Genomic DNA, 24041 nt, shown 5'->3' with positions numbered 1-24041 from the left:
CTCACAGATGAGCATAGCCAGCGCTGGCAGGCAGCACTCATAGACATAGCATCGTCCATCCATTTTATTGGGTGTGTGTAGTGTTGTCATGACATCTCCTGGGAGAACTGGGAGCACATTTGACACTCATGACGTCAGGTCTGTGGGGGTATCCCCAGGTTCGTGAGGAACCACTGCAGCCCCCGCTTAAAAATAAGAAGGTAAAACTTGGGACCAGGAGCGAGGTGGGCCACTGTCAGGCTCTGACCCATCCTGTGGCCCATGCTGAGATCCCACTGTGGCCAAGGGGCTGACAGGCCTGGCTGCCTGACATCACCTGGTCACCCTGCCCTCCGGTGTCATCTGGCCCCCTCTTCAAAACAGCTATAGATGGGGTGACTTTTTAAAAAGGTGGGGTCTGGAGAAGAGGATGAGTGGTGAGTTCGCGGGGCAACAACACGCCACGGCAGAGCAGAGACAGGGCTGTATGTACAGGGTGGGGTGCAGGGGGTGGTGGTGCCGACCCCCAGGGGATATCGCCAATAAATAAATAAATAAATAGCTACAATAATAAATAAGGGTGACGGGCTACGGCTCGGTCGGGGCAGGGTCTTGTGCCCGTGGTCAGGAGGGGCCGGGAGGTGGTTGGGGAGGGCAGGGCGGGGGTGGGTAGGCCAGCTCTCAGCAGGCGCAGTCCTGGTGTGGGGGCGCCTGCTGGTCCGTGAGCTGTGGGCCCTGCTTGGCGCCTGTGACAGCAGGGTCAGCCGTGTCCAGCGACTCGGACATCTTCTCACAGATGACGTCCACCAGGCGCTCAAAGGTCTGCTTGACGTTAATGTTGTCCTTGGCACTTGCCTCAAAGAACTCAAACCCTGTGGTCAGGGAAGAAAGGGGTGAAGACTTTGGGCCCCCCGCTCCCCAAGACATTCTCTGAGGTCAGAAACCACTGGAGGTTCCTAGTGCCTACTGCACCATAAAGGCCCTGGGGAGTAACGTGGGGAAGTGACATTTAACTGGGTCAGCGCTGTGTTTCCTGCCCTCCTTTCTTCACCCGAAAACTGTCCCTTTCTTGGCCTGGCTGGTTAGCTCGGCTGGTTAGAGTGTCGTCCTGCTGTGCCAAAGTTGTGGGCTTGATCCCCAGTCAGGGCACTTACAAGAAACAACCAATGAATAAGTGGCAACCAAGTGCTGTTTCTCTATCTCTCTAAAATCAATTAAATAAAAAATTTTAAAAAACACACCCACACATAAAACTCCCCTTCTCATCGTCCCCGAGGCCCTGGTAAGACTCACCATGTGGCCCAGTCCCATACACTGTCCCTGCTGTTATCTGACATTCACATCCAGCCATGCCTGCGCCTGCTCACGTTCTGTGGCTCCCTATTGCCCTAGGAAGGGCCCAGCTCTTCAGCTTGTGGTCAGACCCTGCATCATTGGCCCCATTCATCCCAATTGCCCTCATGTTGCAACTGTGTAAAAGCATTTGCCAAAATGCATAGGGTCTTTCCCACTCTGGCCTTTGCCCAAGTTGTTTCCTCTGCCTAAAGGACCACCCTGTCTTAACCAGATACAGTGTCCTTCCTCCACGAAGACTTTGAGGCAATCCCCACTGGACTTCCCCAGCCCTAGTGCTTATATCCCCCACAGCTGGGGCCAGCAACACCCAGCATGAGGCTGGGCAGTGAAGGCGTCAGGATGAATCTACCAAGACCCACCGTACATGGTTCCTGGGTCACGGCCAGTTTGCCGAAAGAGTAGATTGGATTTGCATCCAGACCTCATCTGGCTTTGCTGTGAGGCCTTGGGTGTGGCCCTTCCCCTCAGGGTTTCAGCGTCCCTCCTCTAGCCTGTAGGTGTCCAGCCCCTCCGGGCACTCACCAAGGTGGTCAGCCAGCTGCCGACCGCGTTCGGACGACACCACTCGCTCGTCCTCCATGTCACACTTGTTCCCCACCAGCAGCACCTGCGCATTATCCCACGAGTAGGTCTTGATCTGGGTTGACCTGGAGGAGACGGCAATGGGCAGGTTAGGGCTTGGAGGGTCTGAGCTCCACTCCTTCCCGCTCTCCAGCCCTCAGCTCCCCATTTCCCTTGAACCTGGCAGGTTCGGTTTCTCCTCCAGCCTTTGTCCTGCCGGAAACGCGCTGCTGTCTGTGGGTGTCTGTTTCAGCAGTTCCCTGCTCTTCAAAATCTCTCTTTCAAGCAATCTCTTTCACCTTCCCAGATTCCTGCCCCCAGAGAGAATTTCTCTCTCCTCAGCAAAATCAGAAATTTTCTTAAAATTTATCATTACTTCTGGGCAGAAGTGTTAACTGTCCTTATATTGTCTGTTCTCCCCCCACACCCTCAGATTTTTTTCCATATGTTTCGTTTCATTTTTCCACCTGAAATCCTTTTCCCCCTGTTATTTTGAGCCTCATTACTCCTCAGAAGACAGTTTGAGGAATAATGAGGCAGAGGCAGCAGTGGAGGGAGACAGAACAGGGTGGAGGTATCACAGGGACAGACCTGCTGTTTTAATGATTATAGACTGACAGCAGGTCTGGGCCTCCAATATTGTTATTTATATATCTGTCAAGGGACTAGGGACCCCTCATCAGCCTACCCCCCAGGCTTTGCAACAAACCCAGCTCAGAAGACAGTCTGAGAGAGGGGGTGAGGGGGTGCTCACCAGTCCTGCACAGCGTTGAAGGACTCCTCGTTGGTGATGTCATACATGAGGATGAAGCCCATGGCACCCCGATAGTAGGCTGTGGTGATGGTTCGGTACCGCTCTTGCCCTGCTGTGTCCTGAGGAAGAAGAGACAGGGTCAGAGAGGACCCCCATGCGAGTTCTTCCGTGGAAATGAGCTCTGAGACAATCCAGTCCAGCTCTCGCAAGACCCAGAGCTTGCCCAGAGGCACAGGGGGCCAGGGAGAGCCAGCCAGCCGCCGGCACCAAGAATGTGGTGCTCAATCATCCTATAGAGTCCGGCACCTGCAGAATTGTCCCCTCATTCATCAATGCACGTGTACAGGGCACTGCCCTGTGCCATATACCACACTGGGCACTGGGGGCACAGCTGTAAAAGTAGATAAAAATCACTGCCCCTGTGGGACTGACAGCCCAAGTGTGGGAAACAGAAAATAAACACATGGAAGAAAATGTATACTATATCCGAGGGCGGTAAGGATTGAGGAGGAAAATAAATGTGGGCCTGAAGGAAGTGAGAGGGCACAGCCAGGCCAAAGGTGCTGACGTGGACTGCTTGGTGAGTTTGAGGAAAAGTAAGGCAGAGGCAGCAATGGAGGGAGACAGGATGGCGGTATCACAGGGACAGACCAGGCAGGGTCTCCCATGCCAGGGTGGGGTTTGGGGTTTACCCTGTGTGAGGTGGGAGCCCACGGAGGCCCCTTCAGATCTCTCTGGGGTTGTGGGAGGCAGCCAGGTGACCCTGGGGAGGTGCCTGTCCCAGGCAATGAGGTTGGGGGGCCAACATCTGGTGAAACCTCAGACTCACATGGAAGAACTTGCAGACGAGAAAACTGAGGCACCAGCCCAGTGATGCTCCTGCAGATAGGAGGTGTAGGAAGAACCCAGCACTGGCTCATCCCTCAGCCCTGGCGAGCACTGGCTAAGCTCCCGTGGAAGAGGAGGGCTCTCCCTTCTGTGCCTTGGGTGCACAGTAGGCACATGGTAAACGCCCAGTTGTGTGAATGAATGAAGAGATGGGCAAGGCTGGGGCTGTTTTTCCGGGAAGGGAGGGAGAGTGATGGAGTTAGGAGCCCCCCAGCTGGACCCACCCAGATCTGCAGCTTGATCCTCTTGTCATTGCGGTAGATAGTCTTGACCTTGAAGTCTATGCCCACAGTGCTGACAAAGGCGGGTGTGAAGGAGTCGTCCGCATAGCGGAAGAGGAACGATGTCTTGCCCACGCTGCTGTTACCAATGATAAGGATCTTGAACATGTAGTCAAAATTCTGGTCCGAGGACTCCTTCTGTCCATAGCGAGAGTCTGTGGCTGACGCCATCTGGGAATGTGGGGCACAGGCTAGTGTGAGGGGTCCTCTGCCATCCCCAGGTCCAGGCCCAGGATGGAGGAAACTCTAGAGCCACAGAGAGGAACTAGCGTTCCACCAGAAGCCCCAGTACTACTAACTGTGGAACCCAGGGCAGAGGGCCTGATGTGACCTTGAAAGGTGGGGGAAGGGGAGTGTATTTCAGGAAGGAGTTCAGAGAAGCCAGGATGAGGATACCCCTGTGCCCCAGGTCAGGCTGTAACCCTACACCCTAGGGCTGTGCCCGGAGGGGGTGACTGCGGCCGGCCCCGCCCCCCATCTATCATTTATGTTCCTCAGAACCCAAAGCGGGCACACCCGGACAGTCCGCCTGGATGCAAATCTGCAGCCCCAATTCCAGGCTGGGGGAGCTCAAGCTGAGGCAGCTGCGTCACGTGATAGGGGTGGAGCATGCACACGCTCACGTGCACACAGCAGGGCACACACCGGTAACAACACACTCGGAACACAGAACAGAGACGCAGACGCCTGTCTGCACACCGGCATGCATATGTAAAGGTGCAAACCCAGACGTGCACACGGCGCCCTTCACACATGCAGGTGTGTGTACGTAACCCACACAGGCACGCATTCCCCTGTACGTATGCACACAGCCGTGCACGCACACGCACAATCCTTGCGTTTCTCTCCACAAGCGTGCAGCAAGGGCATATTTGGGTCAGGACCCACACGGAGTCACATGAGCATATTCAGGTACACGCAAGGGTGCATACAGACCCGCCCACACCGGCGGACGCGCACACGCGTGTGCACACCCCGCGCACGCGCACGCAGTTTCCCGCAAGGCACTCGCCTCCCCTCCCCCTCCGCCGCAGAGGCGGGGGTAAGAGGGATGAGGGTAGGGCAGGTGAGGGGAGCCAGGGCCCTACTCCTCCCCAGGCCTGAGACTACCTCATCTTCCCTCTATTTAACCCCCACCAACCTCCTCCCCTAACCCTGCCAATCCACCATCCAAATGAAGTTTATTTAGATGCTTTCAGCGGGAGCGCACCAGGCCTCCCAGGAGCTCACCTTGCCCTGCACCGATGCGGTGACGACCACAACAACGGCGACTTTTTTGGCGGCGACGGTGACGAGCCTCCCGTGCGAGGATGTAGGGCTGCGCGGCAGCAGCTGGAGCCCCTGCAGTCTGCGGTGACGTCCTGCAAAGAGCGGGGCGGGGCCTCACATGCAGACACGGCCGTGACGCCATCCTGGGGCGGAGCCGCGCTAGAAGAGGAGGCCCAGTGCGGCCCTCAGAGCTGGAAGGGGCGGGACTCTTGCGCAGATTGACGCACAAATGGGGCGGGGCCCAGTGTGCACATCCAATAGTGGGCGGGAACGTAACAGGAGGGGCGGAATCGCCTTCTGGTTCCGCCCCTTGTAAGTGTCATGGAGGCGGGGCTACGCAGCAACCTCTAACTGGCCTAAGCATCCGAGCGACGGGCCGAGCAGCCAATCAGTGATTATTATCTCCCTCCTTCGGTCCATTAGTGGCTCCCGAGCCGTGGGTGCCAGGAGGCCGAGGCCTGGAGGGGGTCCGGTGTTTGGGGGGCGTTCCCCTTCCCCACCACCGCTCTCCCCAGGTGGGACACTGGCGGCCCCTACCCAGACCAGGAAGCTGTGTTCTCCTGTCACCCCCCAACGCCCCCCCTTTCCAATTTTAGAAAAGAGAACCAGAGGTGGAGAGCTGCTCCATACCTCCTATGTACAGGGTTCAAAAAAGTACAAAAGAAGAAAAAGCGGACATAGGAGTTGGGAGACCCCGTCCATTTCCTGAGATGAAAGACCCCAAAGTGGGCCTGGCTGATAGATGCACCACCCGGTTTCTGAGATGAAATAAGAAACAGGGACCAGTAGAGTCACCCTCCCCACCAATTCCCAGAAAAAGGGAAGGGGCAGATGGACGCTCCAACATCCCCACTCCTGCCGACCCCCATTCTCCAGAGAAGAATTCTAAGAAAAGGCAGAAGTAGGGCGGAGAAACCGCCGGACCCCTAAACCTGCAAAGCCCAGGGTAAAAGCGCCGGACGCGAGGAGGGTACCAGCCGGGCTTGGGCTCCTCCCCTCCCTGGTTCCTGAGTTAAAGCCAGGGCCGGAGAGGCCCCCTCCCTCCTGGGGAAACAAGACTCGGTGAGGCTCTGGGGCTGAGATGCTCCATCGTCCCCCCCCCCCCCAACAAATATTGAGGCGGGGGAGACAGCATTGCGGGGGGCGGGAGAAGGAGACACCGGGCCCTCATTCCAGGTCCCGGCCCCGCTCCCTCCGCTCCCCAGGAGGCTCCGATTCCCCGAATGGCCCCCAGGAGGCGGGGAGGGGGGAGAGTCGCGTCCTGTTTATAAAAAGCTCTCCAGCTGCGCAGGCGACGAGAAACCAGAATAACTCGGCGCCTGGAGGCCGCCCCCTCAACGCACGCCTGTCCCCGCGCCCTGGGCGTGCAGAGGGTCCCTCCTGCTCCGCCTGCACTGGGGAAATCTGTTTTACTTCCGGGTAACACTTTTGTCCATCTCCCCCACTTAGACTATGAGAGTATCACAAACCCACTGCAGGGAATTGTGAAAATTCAGGAAATACATACAGAAATAAAGAATCCCGCCCCAGGCTCCCGCACACAAAGAGGGCAGTAGAGTCCCAGCTCTGGTGCGGCTGGTCCAGGCACCCAGGGGAAGCAGGAGCGTGAGGCCCCTTGGCTCCCTGACCCTCCTGCTTTCCGCTTCGTCTGTGGGTGGCACTTGGAAATACCTGTTTTTTTTTCCTCAGGGAAAACACCACAGCAATGTGCAACAGCTTCTGCGCAGACAGATTTGTATTTTAACATAAAAATAACGCAAGGCCTTTCTTACTTAGAATCAGAATGTGGCTCTGGAACTAGAGATGGTTGACCGGGGGATGGGGAGCTTTGTGTTTGGGGTGGTCTCCTGTCTGGCGGAAGAGACAGAGCTGGATGGGAGAAGCACCCCAAACCCTCCCAGGTCCCGCCCCACTCAGCAAAGTCCAAACTCCTCCCTGAAACCCAGGACCCACAAAGTCCCCACCAGTTACTCCCATCTCCTCTTTCTCCTCCAGTCAGACACTCCTTCACTGGTTCCAGGTGTGATCTGGCCTCAGGACCTTTGCACCTGCTGTTCCCTAGAGCACTTGTCCCCTAGCTGTTCCCTCCCCTTGCTCTCCCATCCCCTTCAGCCTGATCAACCCCACCATCTCCTTCCAGAGGTTCCAATGTCACCCTGTCCTTCCTATCACACCTTTCTTTCCTGACACATCAGAAATGGTGAGGTTGATGTGTTTATCCATTAGCCACCTGTGAGCTCTGAGAGTACCTACACCTGTGCCACAGTAGGTGTCCTATGATGGTATGACAGGAATGAATGACTGAATGAATGAGTGGAGGGAGGAGGGGTGACTTTGACCAGGGAGTTTAGGGAAGACCTCTCTGGAGAAGTGACATTTGAGCAGGAACCTAGAGGAGGAGGAGGAATTGGCCACAGGGTGAGCGAGGGAACCATCCTGAGGCTGGAACTCACTAAACAAGCTTAAGGGACAGCTCCTCTCCAGTTCTGGGAGGGAGGTGGAGCAGGCAATTTTTTCCCCTTTATAGAGGGCAAACCAAGGCCCTGGGAGTCACCCTAGGGCAGTGGTTCTCAACCTTCTGGCCCTTTAAATACAGTTCCTCATGTTGTGACCCAACCATAAAATTATTTTCGCTGCTACTTCATAACTGTAATGTTGCTACTGTGATGAATCGTCATGTAAATATCTGATATGCAGGATGGTCTTAGGTGACCCCTGTGAAAGGGTCGTTCGACCGCCAAAGGGGTCGAGACCCACAGGTTGAGAACCGCTGCCCTAGGGGGTCACAAGAACTAAACGTTCCAAGGAGCCCCAAAGACTTTCTTTTTTTTTTTAAAATATATTTTATTTATTTTTTTACAGAGAGGAAGGGAAAGGGATAGAGAGTCAGAAACATCGATCAAAGAGAAACATCGATCGGCCGCCTCCTGCACATCTCCCACCGGGGATGTGCCTGCAACCAAGGCACATGCCCCTGACCGGAATCGAACCCGGGACCCCTCAGTCCTCAGGCCGACGCTTTATCCACTGAACCAAACCGGTTAGGGCCCCAAAGACTTTCTCCCACCCTCCTCTTTGGGTTTAGGGTGGGCCACCAAGGCAAGGACCCTGAACAGCATGTATCTCAGTGCCTAGCTCAGGACATGCTTTCCTCAAATGTTACCTGTCATTGCGATTATGTGACCCTCACCAAGAGCCCACTTTATCCATGAAAAGACCAAGGCTTCAGGAGGTTAAGGGACTTGCAGAAGTTGTCAAAGTCCATTTTGGGGACACTGAAGATGGTGCAGTGGACCCGGCCCAGGCATCCGGATCATGGTCTGGAGAGAGTGACGGACATGAATCAAAGAATTCCCCAGAGCTTCCACCAGTGCCAGCCTGGAGTGGGGTATTAGGGAGGGTTTCCCAGAGGAGAGATCGCTGAGCTGAGACCCAACGGTGAGGATGAAGGAGGAAAGAAGCATTCCAGGTGGTGAGCTGAGCATGTGCAAAGGCCCTGAGGTGGGGCTGTGTTTCGGTGTGGAAAGCCAGAGTGGGTAGAGTGCAATCAGTAACAGAGGGCGAGAAGGATGCCTGTAGCACAAATTCAAGGGGAATATACTAGTATTCTTATGAATGGGTGAAGAAAAATCCAGAGGGAAATAAGGTGAAATGCTGAAGACAGGTGGTTTATGAATGAGGTTATAACTGAACTTTATTTTATTCTTTCCATTATTTGCAAATTATCTAAGGTGAGCATGCATTACTTGTAAGTCAAGGGACAGGGAGAAAAATTGCAAATAATCATTCCCTAAAAAATTTTTGCCTTTTAAAGATCCAGAAGCAAATTCACCAAGTTCATGACCCAGATGACGTTTAATTTTCCCTCTGTGGAATTTCATCATTGATTGTGATGATGAATTATCAGTGGAGTGATTTAGTAATGAAGGGAGCTGTTCTGGAAGCCAGAGGATGCTGGGAGGACCTGTGTCACACATAAATGTTCAGGCACGCTGGGAAGGAGGCAAGTTCCAGGGTGGAAGACTGAGCCTTCCGGAGACAGGAACTGAACCTGACACTTGAGCACAGAGCGGCCTATCCGCCCCTGCCCTAGGCTGATCCAGCAAGCGAGATGCCAAGGGGAGGGAGGCCAGCCAGGAGAACAGGACCCCCAAATTCGCCGCGCCTCCCGCCGCCAGGGGGCGCCGCGAGCTAATGTCCAGCACCCAGCAGCGTGGCCTAGAGTAGGCCACAGGACTGCTCTGTGCCTCAGTTTCCCCATCCATGAAATAGACGTACTAGTTTAAGTTAATAAGGTTTATTTAACTCCAGAGAAACGTTCAATGCCCCAGATTTCTAAGATATTTCAGGGTGCTCACAGACACTACCTCTCAACCAAAGTTTACCCAAATACTAGGATCAGGCCATAGAGGGGAAACTGAGGCCCAGGAGGCCTCCCTAGGAAGTGTCTGGGGCACCCTCAGAATTGGGAGATACAGAGACCCGCGGTAGGGGTGACAGGAATTGTGTGCTTTTGTTGCTGTTCTATAAGAGGGAGAATGGGGGAATGGCCAGCAGGAGGTCCTGAGGTCAGAGAGAACAGGTGCACCCAGAGGCACCTGAAGACAGAAATCACAGCTACTTAAAGCAACAGGCCACATCAATCTTCAGAGATGTCCCCACACAGAGCCCTCTCTCTGCTGCCCCCTGACCACCCCCTCCAGAGCTCCAGAACCAGAGTTGGGACCGGACAAAGCTTTTCCCCATTCAAGGTCCCCAGCAGATGAAAGGGAGGTGCCTGTGGGGGGCATCTCCTTGGGGTTGACTCCTCACCCCGTTGCACAGGGCTGCCCCAGGGGCACATAGCAGGCACAGGCCTGGCACACAGTATGTGCCCAATAAATATCTGATAAAGAACGAAAGAGTAAGTGATGGGTGTGGCTCAAGAGTGACCACTGGAGAAGCTGGGCCTGACCCAGCCCCAACGTCAGAGAAGACGCTGGAGGAGGAGAGCTCAGCAGAGCCCGGGGTCAGAGTGGACCCCAGCCAGCTTCAATCCTGAAACTTGCCTATAACTAAGGCTGTCCCCCTCAATGTGTGGAGAAGGCAAGGCATGAGTCATCTGGAACCTCTTCCTGGAAAGTCCACCCCTCATTAGGGGCCATTAGGAGCCAGATGGCTCAGCCGTTACATTGCCCTCATGGTCCATGCAGGGCTTGCCCACGGTTCTGGTTGTCTAGGCATAAGGCCCCAGGGTCTGAGCTGGCCTCCGGGGACAGGAGGTCAGTGTCAGGTGACTCTGAGGCCTCTTGGGCCAACATTCTCTCCTCCTCCTCCTCCTCCTCCTCTTCTGCCTCCTCCAGAGTCAGCTCAAACTGGAATCTGTCGAGGCCGCCCTGCTCAGGGCTGGTGGGATCCACGGGGCTGCGGGGGATCTTGCTCAGGTACCACTCGCGGTTGTCCTCTAGTGTGTCCAGCAGGTCCTGTGCATCTGGGTGTACCAGGTCAGCCCAGGTCTCCCACAGTGGGTGGGCGATGTAGTCAATGAAACCCACCTGGGGGGTGATATGGGGTTGCGGGGGGGAGGAGGGGGGTGGCTGTGCTGTGAGGCACCATGGAACCCAGACCCAGTTAAGCCTCCAGGCCTAGGCTGTTCTCTCTCCCGGGCATGCCCTTTCCCAACGCCTACTCATCCTTCAAAACCTTCAAACAACCCCTTTTTTAGAAAGTCTCCCCTGCCCCTTCTGGGCTCCCCCAACCCCTAAGTCTTTCCTTCCACCCAGCACAGACCCCTCAGGGCTAGGTGTATGTGCCCCCAGACTAAGACCCCCCCCCAGGGGCCCCACATCACTCAGAATAGACATTTTCAACCCCCTTGAGTGCAGATCCGTTTCCCTGTAGCCCAGAGAGAATGCTTCCCCGCCTGACCCCACACAGCCCCGGGCAGACCACGCCCTTGGGCCACACTCCCTCATTGACCAGCCAGGGGTCCAGCCAGAACTCAGGGGGTCGGCTCAGCTACTCCTTTCTCTCCCCCGCCCCAGTGCCTGCCAGCTTGACCCGGTCTCCCTCTGACCTGGGACTTCTCCACCGAGGCTGTGTGCTTGTCACACATGGGGCTGATGTCCAGGCCCGACTCCCGCTCACGGTCTCCCTGCTGGAAGAACTCAGCCATGATTCGGTCTGTCCACTGGCGGTACAGGGGCAGCGGCTTAGTGGGGTTGCTGAGGTCAGCACAGTGCACCAGGTTCTGCAAGACCTGAGGAGACGAGGCTCGGGAGGGCTCGGGCCAGGCCACCCCAGGCCCGGTTAACCCCCATGGCCAGGTCGGTGCTATGGACACACCCCTCTTCCAGGTGGGGAAACTGAGGCCCGGGAGGGGGAGGAGTGGCTAAGGCACAGCCACGTGAGCCTTTTTGCCTCCGTTTCTTCAAGTCTGGCACACAGGCGACGCTTCATGAGTGTAGCTAAATGAGAGGCGTGGAAACCCAGGGCCAGCCCAGCCACACACCTGGATGCGGTCCGAGTAGTTGTCCAGCAGCAGGACTCCCAGGCTCGTCACTTTCTTGGTCTCCACCATGGTCTTGAGGTCAGCCAGGAGGTTCATGTGTTTGGACATGTCAGTGGCCAGCACCTGAGGGCAGGTGAGGGGGGGATGACAGGCATGAGCATTGCTCCCACCCACCCTTTCCTCCCAGACATCACACCCCTCAGACCCTCAGCCCTCTGCGTTTGCGCCCTCATCTAGGAAATGGGGGGATGTCATGAGATTGGCGGCAAACCCAGCTCACAAGAGGAGCTGAGTCAAGGGCTCCACCTCTAGGTCTTTAGGCTCATGGGATGCATTCCACACGTTAAAGATTAAATGTGGGGGCTGAGGGCAGCAGAGAGGCTCGGCCCAGGACATGGCCTGTGCAAAGGCCCTGGGGTTGGACGAGCTGGGGAACATAGAGGAAACACTTATGGCTGGAGCAAGTGAGGTTGACTGGAACGGAGAGGGCCTCGGGAGGAGTGGGGGACTTACCCAGAGGGCCATGGGAGCCATAGGTGGTCTTGAAGCTGGGAGGAACCTGACTTGGTGCTCCCCAAATCTCCCTATGACCATGTGTGCCTGGGAGGGCTGTTTTAGCAATTTGGAGGGAAGTTTGGCCCCAAACATAATTGTTTAAAAATCAACGTCACTGGCTCTGGCTGGTTTGGCTCAGTGGATAGAGCCTCGGCCTGCAGACTGAAGGGTCCTGGGTTCGATTCCGGTCAAGGGCACATGCCCGGGTTGCAGGCTCGGTCCCCAGGAGGGGGCGTGCAGGAGGCAGCCAATCAATGACTCTCTCTCATCATTGATGTTTCTATCTCTCTATCCCTCTCCCTTCCTCTCGGAAATCAATAAAAATATATTTTTTAAAAAAAAAACTTTGCTGGATCCATATGAACCCAGCCCAGGAATAACCAATACGCAGCCCATGGGCTTCTCTGAGAATCAGACAAAAGTCTCAAATCTTCTTCCCAAACCTCCAGGTGGCCCCCAAATGGTGCCTTCCACCCAAGGCCCCAACTCTGTCTCAGCAAATGTTTAGTTTCTCTTCCCTGGGAGCCTGCGTTTCCTCTGAGCCCTCCCCACATGCTGTTCTCTTTGCTGACAACACTCCTCACCAGCCCCTCCCCTCCCCACCCTGCAGACCCCAATCTCAGGGTTTCCTCTTGGGGGAGCCCCACCTGACCTTGAGCATGGCCCCATCACAGCTCTGCCTACAAGTCATCCATCACAGCTCTGCTTCGGGGTCCCCATCATCGCTCCCACCCACGTGTCCGTCTCCCTCATAAACTGTAATCTCAGAAAGGCCAGAACTGTCTCGGCCATCACAACAGGTGTTCAACAAATGCTTATAAAGTGATTGAATGAGGCACGAGACTCCAACACTTACTGGTGTCTTCCAACCAGAAAAACACCAGACGGACGACTAAAGGCTCAAAACAGTTGCACCTGAAACCCCAGAGGCTCAGTTTCCCTATCGCGTATGCGTAAACCGCAGCCAGGACCAAGGGCCTGGTCACCCCACCCAGGGCTTAGGGTCATTGCCCCATTTATAGCCCAGGAAGCTCAGGCTCAGAGTGGAGGCACGCCCAGACCCCACGGTGGGGCCGCCCCGCCCACCCATCGCTGGGGCCTCACTATGTCAATGACCATCCGGCGCAGACTCAGCCACTCCTTGGTGCTGAGGTTCCGGAAGACGTTGCAGTTCTCTGCCTGCAGCAGCTTGAAGCCCACAGCCAGGTGGTGGTTCTCCAGCACGGAGGCGTCATTGTACATCAGCGCCAGCTCCGAGTCTGTGGGGGAGGAAGGTGGAGAGCCTCGCCGTCCGCCCGACCAACCCGCCTCACCCAAAGGCAGGTTCGGTGAACTCTTGGCAAACTCCTACTCGGGCATTGAAGCCCCAACCCTAAAGCCCCCTCCTCAGGAAGCCTTCTATGACCCCGTGTCTCTCTCTCTCTCTCTCTCTCTCTCTCTCTCTCTCTCTCTCTCGGGCCAGGCCCTGACTCCACAGGGCTGGGGGCATCTGTGTTCTGCTCTGCCTCCTCGAGACTGGGGACTCCTTGGGGACTTGGCATGGCAGGAAAGAGTGTGTACTAAGTGCTGACTGAATGAACAACTGAATCTTTATCCAATGAGACTCTGGGACCCTCGAGTGAGAGGGCTCTCCTGGGGTGTATACAAGAGGTGCCCAATAATTGCTTATTGACGGAGTGTTCCAGGTACCTCAAAGGTCCCTAACCTTCAAAATCTCGGTGGGCTCCGATGAGCTCTGCCGCATTTGTTATTCTCTCATTTGTTGAGTGTCTACTATGCACCCGGACCCGCCCTGAATACCCCAGGAGGAGAAGATCGCACAGCCATTTTGTGAACAGGCCGACTCGGCTCAGAGCAGGGCTGGGGCCCCTGGGGATCACATGATGGACAGGTGGAGGCCTGTCACCAGGGCCCCTAACTCACTGGTGTTAATGAGAAACTGGTTGGAGACCCCAGGATGGTCCACATCATGGATGGCGCTTGCAAAGATGGCAGCCAGGACTTCCAAGTCTGTGAACACAGCCTGAGCGGGCATGGGCATCAGCGCTGAGCGGCGGCTCTCTGCACTGCGCCCTGCACCTGCCCCGCCAGTCTATAGGACCATACCTCCAGGGCGGGCATGGCCAGCAGCACATGCGTGGACTGGGCCACATCAGCGGCGTGCAGGCTGTTGTGGTAGGCCACGTCGGCGTGGTAGTGACCCTCCAGCGTCAGCAGGTAGGTGGCAAGTGTGTCCACTGGGATCTGGAACGTCTTGAGCAGGTCCCGTTTCTGGTTCAGCACAGGCCCCCAGTGAGGACTTCCTCCAGGCGGCAGCACACACTGTTCCTACACCTTCTCTCCTTCTGAACTTCTATCCACCTCTCACATGCCCCATCTTCCAGGATGCCCTCAATTCTGAAATCACTTGGTCCTTGACCTTCCCCTCTGGTCTATCTCTGACCCCCACACAGTCCCCCCAGACCAGGTCTCTTCAGGCCTGGGTCCATGGCCGAGGCTTGTTGACTATCAGCAATGACCTGTTCAGCCTAGTGAACTCCTATTCATCCTTCAATGCCCTGCTCAAATGATTTCACTCAGGGGTGTTAAGGAGTTGAAGGATATGTGTCCCCTAAGGTCTTGAGGTCGGAAGGGCTGAAAGAAATCTAGGGGTATTGGTGGGCAAGGTCATGGGAGGTACCTGAAAGATGCTGAATATGATGGCTGTGAGGGGCCGGTTCCCACTTAGCTCTGCCACCTTGAACACATCAAGCCCCCACTTGTTGGTGTCTTCCAGTTCCTAAAATGTGAAGAACTGGAGCTTGACCCAGGCCCAACTTCCCCAGACTCTGAACCTGTGAGCCGCTCCCCCAGAGCTTACATTTAGCCCCACTTGCCCAGTATACAGGTGGGCAAACTGAGGCTCACAATAGGGCATCCAGGTAGAGCCAGAACCCTAACCCAGGTCTCAGCGTTCTAGCTGGGAACCCACCTTGGCCAGTTGCCCCTCCTGGTCAGTCTGGACGCCAAAGCATGGGATGGTGGCTGTGGAGAGGCTGGCACTGTGGGGGAGCCCCTGCAGGCCGCTGATCTGGGACATGGGCCTCGAGGGTTCCTTGGGGGTTCCCTTGGGTAACTCCACCTCGGTCTGTTGGTCTGGAAGGAGGGCAGGGTGGGACTCAGAGAAGCCGATTCACCTGCTAGGGTTGTCCTGCCTCGTCTCAGGTCCCAGACTTTGCTAAGTGTCAGGATCAACCTATTTCCTTTTTACCTGAATCCCAGTCAGCTCAGAGCAAAGTCCCTATCTACCCTCTTTTCGTGGCTGATCTCAGTAACCTCTTCTGAGAGCCTGAGGCTCAGTGTTTTCCCCCCAAACAGCTCAGTGTCCTTTCTCTCTCCCAAGCTGGAGACCCAGCTATCTGGTTTCCTCCATCTCCTTCTAGGAAAACTTTTACTCATGCTTCACAACCCTGGCTTTAATGGCCCCCCCTCCTGGATCTTCTGCTCCTCCCGCCGGCCCGGCCGTCCTTCACCCAGGTGGCTGCTCTGCCTTCCCCTGACGGAGGTCTTTTCTCCTTTCCTCCTACCTCCATATGGTGCCCAGGCAGTGGCCCACCACAGCTCACCCAGGAAGGTCTGGGAAATGTACTCTGACACCTGGTTCCCCGAGCGGCTGGTTTCAGACAAGTGAGTCAGCTCCCGGGTCAGCATCCGCTTGAACTGCCGGGGGAGGTGAGGACAGTGATGAGGGGGCACTGCGGGCGGCGGCCAATGATCTCCGCTCGCTGGCCCTCCTCACCTTGTTGGAGGCCATCTCCCCCACCGAGTGCCGGGTCTGCAGTGTCTCCAGCTGATCCAGACACCAGTCCAGCTCATCCAGTGTCTCCAAGGCCAGCTTCTGCCCAGTGTCCTCTGGGGGCTGAGCCATCAGGATCCTGCCCCACCCCCACTCGGTGACCCCGCCCCTTCGTGACTCCATGTCTACATCTAGAACCTACAGCCCTTCCCAGTGGGGCCACTCCAGACCCCAGGATTTGAGTTCCAGGTCTGTCCCCAGTGGCTGTGTGACCTTGGGCAGGTCTCCGCCCCTCTCTGGACCTCAGCCTCCCCATCTGCCATTTGGGCCTGGCAGACTCCGGCCCTGAGGGTGTTTTGGAGGGTTACAATGAGCACAGCCTAAGGGTCCACGGGCTGGGGCGGTCACCACGGAGAAGAAATTGGCAGCGGTCCCATAGCGTGAGGGAGGGGTAGGAGCAGGAGAATTACCTGGAGGAGGAGGGGGCTGACAGCCAGATGGAGGGTTCCCGATGGATGTCTTCCTGCAGTACAGTCCGCTCTGGGGTGGCCTACCTCACCCAAATGGTCCCACCCCATCCAGCCCACCTGTGGGCCACCGCCCCTCCTCCCGGCCCTGCCCTTCTCCCTGCCAGGCCCCACCCCCGCCCAACCCCTATGTACTTGGCTGCTCTTTGGCCTTGCAGGTGGGCTAGCGCAGCAACATTGCTCCGAACAGTCCGCAGACTGGCCAGGACCTGTTGGGAGGGGGATGATCAGCATTGGAAAAGGGGGGGTCGATTTCGCCTGCTTGCCTCACGCAGGAAGGGGGAGGAGTGGGCACCCACCTGGGCAAAGGGCGTCACAATCATGTCTTCTCCATGTCTGTGGGGAGAGAGGACATTAGAAAGGGTGGCCAGGGAGCTGTCCAGCGCGGTCCCATCTCACAGCGTTTGCCCACACTATGCCCTCCGCTGAGCTCATCCTTCCCTCACAACTCCTTCTGGTGCCCTATTAATCCCTGGGCTCCCCTTACCTGGCTCTTCTCTGGAAGCCCCTCCAACCTCACACATGAGGAAACTGAGTCCCGGGTGAAGCAGGGATATTATTTTATTTCCCCTTTTATTATGGCTACCAGGAAGGTCTAATTAAGGTGTTTGTTCAGTTGCTACTAATTGTCCTTAATGTTTCTGGATTGCCACCCAACCCAAGCCTAAAGTCAAGCACAGATCACCAGATATCATTCTAGGCAAGTTCAACTGAGTAAGTGGCTGCTTGACAAACTCCTACTTAAACTTCAAAACCCAGCACACAAAGCCACTTGAAGGAGGTGTGCTAAATGGAATAATAAAAGGAGGAAGAGACGAGTAGGTGTCATCCCACCAGTCCCAGACTCACAGGTCACTGGCCACAGAAGAGTTCCGGGACATGGTCTTAGGCAAGAGTTCGTAGTCGCTCTCGGAGCGGTACAGGAACGACTCACGCCGCTGGCTGTGTTGGGTGACCTGGCCAGGGCCAGGCCCGACCTGAGGGTCCTGGGCGCTTCTCCCGCGTGAGAGTGCATTTTCCAGGTCAAAGCTGGAAACAGATGAGGCATGGTCAGAGCCGAAGGGCCTGGCAAGCGGATGGCCTTTGGTCGCTCCAACCTGTCCTTTCACATCCTCCCGGGAGCCAAAAGATGGGCCATGAAGGAGTAGCATACAGTTCGTCCACCTGCCTCACAGTCACCCCCCACCCCCACCCCCCAGGGACCTGGCACCAGCCTTCCCACTGGGACCAGTCTAGACTCCAGAACGTGAGCTACAGATCTGTCCCCAAATGTCTGTGTGCCCATGGGTAGGTCTCAGCCTTTTTCTGGACATCAACTATCCTGTCTGTAATATAGGCATGGGTAGAGTCTTCTCCGAGGGCGCTTTTAGGTCGTTACAGCTGAGCACCAGAGAATGACAACTGGGCTTCCATATTACTAAGAAGGAAACTGAGGTCCAGGTCGCGTGGTAAGGTCACAGAGACTGGAAACTGACTATCCGGGCTCTCCTCTCTGGAGGGGTCTAGATCTTGCCCAAATCAGGCCAGTTCCAAGGGTCCCCACAGCGGGAGAGGCCCCGCCCCAGCCAGTTTGGGTCACCTGTCCCCTCCCCCAGCCCACACCCTCAGCCCACTTGGCCCCGCTCCAATCTAGTCGACCACGCCCCCACATCCTTTACCCTCCAGATCTATTACTTCTGCTTCATTTCCACGCGAATGCTCTGCCTGTACGCTTCCACCTCCAGGCTTCCGCTGGGGGCCATGCCCGCTTCCCGGAGCACCATCCTCCCCACAGCACCCCTTGCTCCCAGCAATCTTCAGTTCCTCCCGCCTCGCTCTTTCAGCCCGGTCCCTCCCTCCCGCCACACCCTGACTGGTTAATGGAGAATCTATGCTCATTCTCCTTGGGGTCAGAGGTCAGAGAAAGAGTGGGCGGGGACGTGAGCAAGAACAGAGGTTCTGAATGGGGAGTTAGCAATGGAGAAGGGCTGCCGCAGGTCACGGGCTTTGAGAGCGCAGGCGGGAGACAGGTAGACACCGGGGGCCGCCCACAACTTGGGGCTTCTGGCCAAGGGTCCGTGTCCACCTGGTCCCCCGCCAGGTCACCCGTCCGGGATTCGGCAGGATTCTGTCCGGTTCGGCTGGATTCGGTCCAGCGGGGTCGGGTTTGAGTAAGTTCTATTGGGCGTGGTCCAACTGAGTTCGGTCGGGCGAGTTCATTCTGACTTGGCTGCGTCCGACCGCGCTCGGGCAGGTTCGGATGCGTTCGGGAACATTCGGCTCTGTTCGGCCACACTCGGAGGATTCGGGCGCGCTTGGCTTTGTCCGGCTGCTCTCCGCCAGTTCGGCTTCAGCGGAGACGAGAAGCCGCTACCGCGCGTGCGTCCGGGCTCCCGCCTCGTGACGTCACGTGGAGGGCCGGGCTTCCAAACACTAACCCGCCTGGCTGGGGGGGCGGGGGGGCTGCCGGCGGCAGACACGGACCCGCGCTCCGAGGGGAGGCCTGGGAGTGGCCACCCCCTCCGTCCTCGCCTCTCCCAGGGGCCTGGGGATGCGCACCCCTGGATAGCTAGGGCGGCTGTAGCGGGGGGCGGCCAACAGGGTGCGGGGCTGCAATCCAATGAGCCGGCGCTCGGGGTGGAAGGCTGGTCACAGCCGGGGAAGTTTTTGTTTTGTTTTTTCCTGCTCTAATCTTAGCTGGGAGTGGCGGGGTCAGGCTGTGGTTCCATGACGCGGCGGCGCGGGGCGAGGTCGCCCCGACAGTGGAAGCCGCATGTCTGTCCATGGGTTAGACAGGTAAACGGAGGCACGAGGGCCTCGGAGGGACCCGCCATCCCCTAGCCTCGCCTTCTGGCTCCCGAGGGCGCTCCCCCGACGCCCCTGCGCTCTCTCCGGATCCCTAGGCAGCACCACCCTCAGCAGGCGTCGGGTCGGTGCTCTGGGGGCGCTTTCCCGGACCTGGGACCCCCCCTCCCGGGCTGCAGTGGCGCCATCCGAGACCACGGCCGCGACCGCCCCGCCCCCGCCAGCTGTCACCGGGACCTCCAGCCCCTGAGCCGCCAGGTGCCCAGACGCGGTCGGCGCCCACAAGCCCCATCCGCCTCCAGCCTCGCCCGCACCCGCACAGTCGCTTCCTGAAGGGGCGGGATTCGAACCCAGAGAGGCGACGTCCTCGGAGGACACGGCCGAGTGGCGCTGGGGGATCCGCTCTCAGTCTGGGACGCGAAATGCCTCTCTTAGGCTGTGGGCGCCTCATAAAACCGGGTCTTCCTCGGGGACACGGAGAGTTTCCTGGGAAGCCCCCAGGCCACCTCTTGGCCGGCACCGGGACGGAGGGAGGAGCGCAGACCAAGGGGAGCGGGTGGCCCTCGCCCTTCCCTTCACTCCGGGGCGCTCAGGCCGCCTGCCCAGGCGGGAGGGTCAGGAGGAGACGTGAGCGTCAGCTCGTCCTGCTCTGGGCCACCCAGCTGGGAAGGGACAGCCGCGGGGACCCGGCTTGTGCAGACCGCGTGGAGGGAGACCGAGACAGGACAGGGAAGACAGACCGAGGAGGGGCAGAGCGCCCACGCCCCGGCCCGGGATCCGGCCTCGGCCCCAGCGCGCCCCGACGGCGTCCTCCCACCTCCACCTGGCGCTCCCGCGGACCCTCCAGCTCTCCTGTCCCCTCACCACAGAGGATGCGCCACGGTGAAGCGCCGCTGCAGGCGGATGCTCTGGTTCACCAGGAGCTTCCTGAAGAGCCCGGGGGAGCTGCGCGCGGGGTCCCGGGGCGAGCCAGGCCCCGGGGCCGGGGCGGGCGCGGGGGGACCCTGCATCGCCGCGGCGGCGTGGAGGCAGGACGGAGCGCGGGCCGGGGAACCTTTTCAGGACAGCCGCGGGGGCGGGGCCGCGGAGAGGGGACAGCGCGCGCCCCGCCCCGCCCCGCCCCGGGTCCGTTCTGGGCAGCTCCCACCGGGCAAATGGGGACACTGAGGCACGGAGCTGGGTGCCACTCTCTGCTCCACCCCCCCCCTTGGGGGCGACCCTCTGTGGCCTAGAACCCGGATATTATTCTACTTTCATCAGCCAACCTGTCTCGCAATAGTGCAGCTGTCTGGGATAACTTGGCTGAAAGAGTGACATGGAGAAGCCAGAAAGGGAAGCACCGCCCATAATGAGCCGAGCATCGAGGCAGGAGTTGGCTGAGGGGCTGCCCAGAAGCAACAAACTCCAGTCCCACTCTGCCCGTTTTCCGGATGGAGAAACTGAGGCCTGGAGCCACAAAGGGCCTGCCCAGCAGCAACAAAGCCTTACTCCTTTGCCAGGTGAGGAAACTGAGGAATCCAACAAGGTGGAAACAGACACAAAACCTCATGGCAGGGCACAGGGCTGGGAAAGGCTCCCCCTCCTCCAGTTCCCCTCCACAAGTCCCCTCGTGACCCCCACCTGCTCTGACATACCCCAGGCCCTGTCTCTGGATCCTTTTCCCTCGCTTGCTGTCTCCATTGGACAAACATCCGCTCTCCATTCCAGCCAGATCTCCTGTTCTGTGAAGCATCAGCTACCCGCCCCCACCCCCACCAGGAAGGACTTGGGGGGAAGTGAGAAAGGGAGCCCTCACCGCTGGTGTCTGGGAGAGTTCAGGGGCCTATACCAGGTGCTGGGGTTGGCTGCCCTGCCCTGAACTGCAGGAAAGGAAACCACATCCCAGAGCATGTCACACTTGGAGGCAGGACCCCAAATGCCACATCACAGGCAGAAGCCACTGAGGTCAGGGAGGCTGGACCTCCCCCCCCCCCCCCGCACTATCTAGGCCAGGGGCCCTCAAACTTTTTAAACGGGGCCAGTTCACGGTCCCTCAGACCGTTGGAGGGCCGGACTATAGTTTAAAAAAAAACTATGAACAAATTCCTATGCACACTGCACATATCTTAATTTGAAGTAAAAAAACAAAATGGGAACAAATACAATATTTGTATTTGCATGTGGCCCGCGAGCCATAGTTTGAGGACCCCTGGTCTAGGCCTTGCCTCTGGGAGGACTATACCAGTAGTTGTGGGGCACCCACATTTCTGGCACACCTAGGGAAATATGAGATACAGCTTGGGGTGATCAGGGCTTCAATGGAGGGAGCCTGAGGCACCACAGGGAGGAGATCCTGACCCTCTCCTGACCTCCTAACACACTATTGGCCTCATTGTACAGATGAGAAAAATGGAGGTTCAGAGAGGGGTCATGCTGGGGCCCAGGAGGACAAGGAGTCTGAAGGGTCTGTCCGGGAACCCCCTCCTGCCATCTGTGGCCCTACAAGCAGACACCTGGTGGGAACCAGACTTGCTGTCCCCAAGACAAAAATACCCTCTGTAGCTGCTGCGGCTGCACCTAATTATAGCCGATCCCCGGGGGATAGAGGCTGCCAGGATCGGCCTGGTGGAGACTCTGGGGCCGGGATCCCTCCCAGGAGCCTTGACACCATCCCAGCTCCATGGGAGGGGCTTGCAATAGTCTTGTGTCCCCAAGGAGAAACTGAGGCACAGAGGAATTCAGTCCCTCCCCTAAAGTCACAGACCTGAAATGGCAGGTTAAGACTAAACACATCAATACAAATAGCACTTCCTACTTGCCTGGCTCTGAGCCAAGGGCTGTGCACCGAAAAATCACTTGCTTTCCGGAGCAATTCTTGAAAATGAGGACTATTATGCTCATTTGGGGGATGGGGAAACTGAGGCACAGAGCGGCGTGTTCAGTTGCCACATAGACTACCCAGCCGGTGCTCTCTCCCACTCAATGTTTAACTGGCTCCATCCCCTCTGAAGTCCCAGCCTTCATTAATGTTTTATCAATAGTTTAATATTAATGTTCATTAATAGATTCAACCTTAAATATTTCATTAACAGTTTTAACAATAATGTGTTATTAATAGCTTTTTGGATGGAGAAACTGAGACTCATCGCTGAAACTCAGCATTGGAATCTGGCCTGCCTGACCCTGGGTGGCCCCAATCCCTGCCGGGTAAAGGGCAGAGGCTGAAGGATGGATGGACCCGGGGACCCCCATCCTGACTTTGTCCCTGGGTGCTGCATGACCTGAGGAGGTGCCCAGCAGTCACTGGTGCCCTAAGCACATCACTCCCCCCCCCATTTGAGCATTCCTGCAGAGGGCAGGCACTTTTCTCTTCTGCCACCAGGCGGCCCCAGGGAGACAGGATGTGGGTGCTGTTGTACCCATTTAAGGACAAACAGGAGAGGAGACATGACTTTCCCAAGTCTCCATGGAGTCTAGACAGAGAGAAGAGAGTAGGGGCGGTGTCACGTGTATAGATGCTCCCATGAGTTTGATCTCACCCTCCTCTGCTCCAGACCCTCCTCTGGCTCCTCATTGCCCTCTCCTCTGAATCCACACCTCCCTGGAGGCCCTGTGATGCCTGACCCCTGCTGGCCTCCCGCCCTCTTCCTCTTGGTTCACTCTGTGGCGGCTTCCTCCCGCTCCTTGCTGTTCCTTGACTCAGCCAGGCTCATTCTCACACATGCCTTTGCCCCAACACTTTCCCCTGCTGGCTCTTCATCTTTCAGATCACTCCTCCAGGAAGCCCTCCCTGACCAGCTGGGTAAATGTTCTCGGAGCACCTTCTCTCACAAGAACAATTTCACACTTATTGTCATGATTATTTGATTTGTTTCTGCTTTGCCCACCAGCCCCTCAAGGGTAGGACCAGGTCTGTCTTGCTACCAGCTATGCCCTCAGGGCCCAACACTCTGTAGGTTCTCAATTAATGCTTGGGAGATGAATAGGGAGTCTCCCCTCCCACTCTCCAACCACATCCCATATAATAAAACGGTAATATGCAATTTGTCCCTCCCACCGGGAGTTCAAACTGCAGTTCGACCAGGGGGCGGGGCCGGCCCACCAACCACCCACAGTCCCTCCCTCTGGCCAGCCTGGCCCAATTGGCCCTGATCAGGGTGAGCTGGCTGGACCCCAACCGTGCACGAATTCGTGCACCCGGCCTTTAGTTGATTTATATTCAGTTCCTCATATACCTGATCCTTCTGAGTCTGAGGCTTTTCACAATTTGTTCCGTCTAATTGGTATACCCTTCCCTGCCCTCTGGCTGATTTTTCTTCAACCTTCAGGTTAAGCTTAGATGCCACCTCTTCCCAGCAGGCCCTCTTCACACCCTACCCCCCAAAGCTGGGTCAGAGGCCTTCTCTCTCCAGCTGGTACGAGTCTGTCTCCACCATCAGCCTGTGAGCACCTGCTTGCCCGTGGCTGTGTCCCCAGGACAGGCCCTGGCACACAGTAGGTAGCTAATAAATGTTTGCTGAACAAGATGCCAGGACCCTCCCAGAACCAAGTGACCCACCCGGGACAGTGGGGAGAAGAGCTCCCACACAGAGAGTTCTCAACCAAATACAGGAAGTACAGCTGTGTGTTTGCCTTTCATTAGTATTCTCTGCTCTCTGGGGAGCACCTAGCAGACTGGCCTGGAACCTAAGGGCTGAGCCCCTCCCCCACGTCAGCACATACATGCATGGACAGGATTCGTAAGTGCACGTTCACAGGGACACACCCATTCCAGAACCTTTTGGAGCCACGTGGGCTCTCCCCCTAGACGGCCCAAATCCAGTCTCTGTTTGTTCTTTCTTGA

General features: G+C 57.2%; 2 protein-coding genes across 8 annotated transcripts in view; both read right to left on the bottom strand.

Moving 5' to 3' along the window:
* Nucleotides 1-46: 46 nt before the first annotated feature.
* On the bottom strand, nt 47-5207 carry RAB3A (RAB3A, member RAS oncogene family). Its single transcript, XM_059696212.1, has 5 exons — nt 5050-5207; nt 3763-3990; nt 2651-2769; nt 1858-1982; nt 47-851 (listed from the first exon to the last, which is right to left on the bottom strand). Exons 2-5 carry the CDS (start codon nt 3988-3990, stop codon nt 661-663), a joined length of 663 nt encoding a protein of 220 aa, XP_059552195.1. The 5' UTR covers nt 5050-5207; the 3' UTR covers nt 47-660.
* Nucleotides 5208-9369: 4162 nt separating this feature from the next.
* PDE4C (phosphodiesterase 4C) overlaps nt 9370-24041 on the bottom strand; it is a 28232-nt gene continuing 13560 nt past the window's right edge. For 2 of the 7 annotated variants that reach the window (XM_059696205.1, XM_059696206.1), the window contains exons 3-16: nt 17285-17464; nt 16735-16771; nt 16571-16644; nt 16379-16431; nt 15912-16024; nt 15739-15832; nt 15105-15268; nt 14814-14912; nt 14240-14404; nt 14057-14156; nt 13238-13392; nt 11579-11701; nt 11144-11326; nt 9370-10622 (exon numbers count right to left, since the gene is read on the bottom strand). In XM_059696205.1, coding sequence (XP_059552188.1) covers nt 10266-10622; nt 11144-11326; nt 11579-11701; nt 13238-13392; nt 14057-14156; nt 14240-14404; nt 14814-14912; nt 15105-15268; nt 15739-15832; nt 15912-16024; nt 16379-16431; nt 16571-16644; nt 16735-16771; nt 17285-17464 — 1897 coding nt within the window. In that variant the 3' untranslated portion in view covers nt 9370-10265. Of the gene's footprint in view, nt 10623-11143; nt 11327-11578; nt 11702-13237; nt 13393-14056; nt 14157-14239; nt 14405-14813; nt 14913-15104; nt 15269-15738; nt 15833-15911; nt 16025-16378; nt 16507-16570; nt 16645-16734; nt 16772-17284; nt 17465-18093; nt 18245-20083; nt 20262-24041 lie in introns of those variants that run through there. The other 5 variants (XM_059696208.1, XM_059696209.1, XM_059696210.1 and 2 more) reach the window with 5 other exon arrangements.

This window comes from Myotis daubentonii, chromosome 5 (assembly GCF_963259705.1).
Source record: "Myotis daubentonii chromosome 5, mMyoDau2.1, whole genome shotgun sequence".
Taxonomy (NCBI): domain Eukaryota; kingdom Metazoa; phylum Chordata; class Mammalia; order Chiroptera; family Vespertilionidae; genus Myotis; species Myotis daubentonii.
Note: the sequence above shows the minus strand (reverse complement) of the source record. Positions and strands in the feature narration are given on the sequence as shown.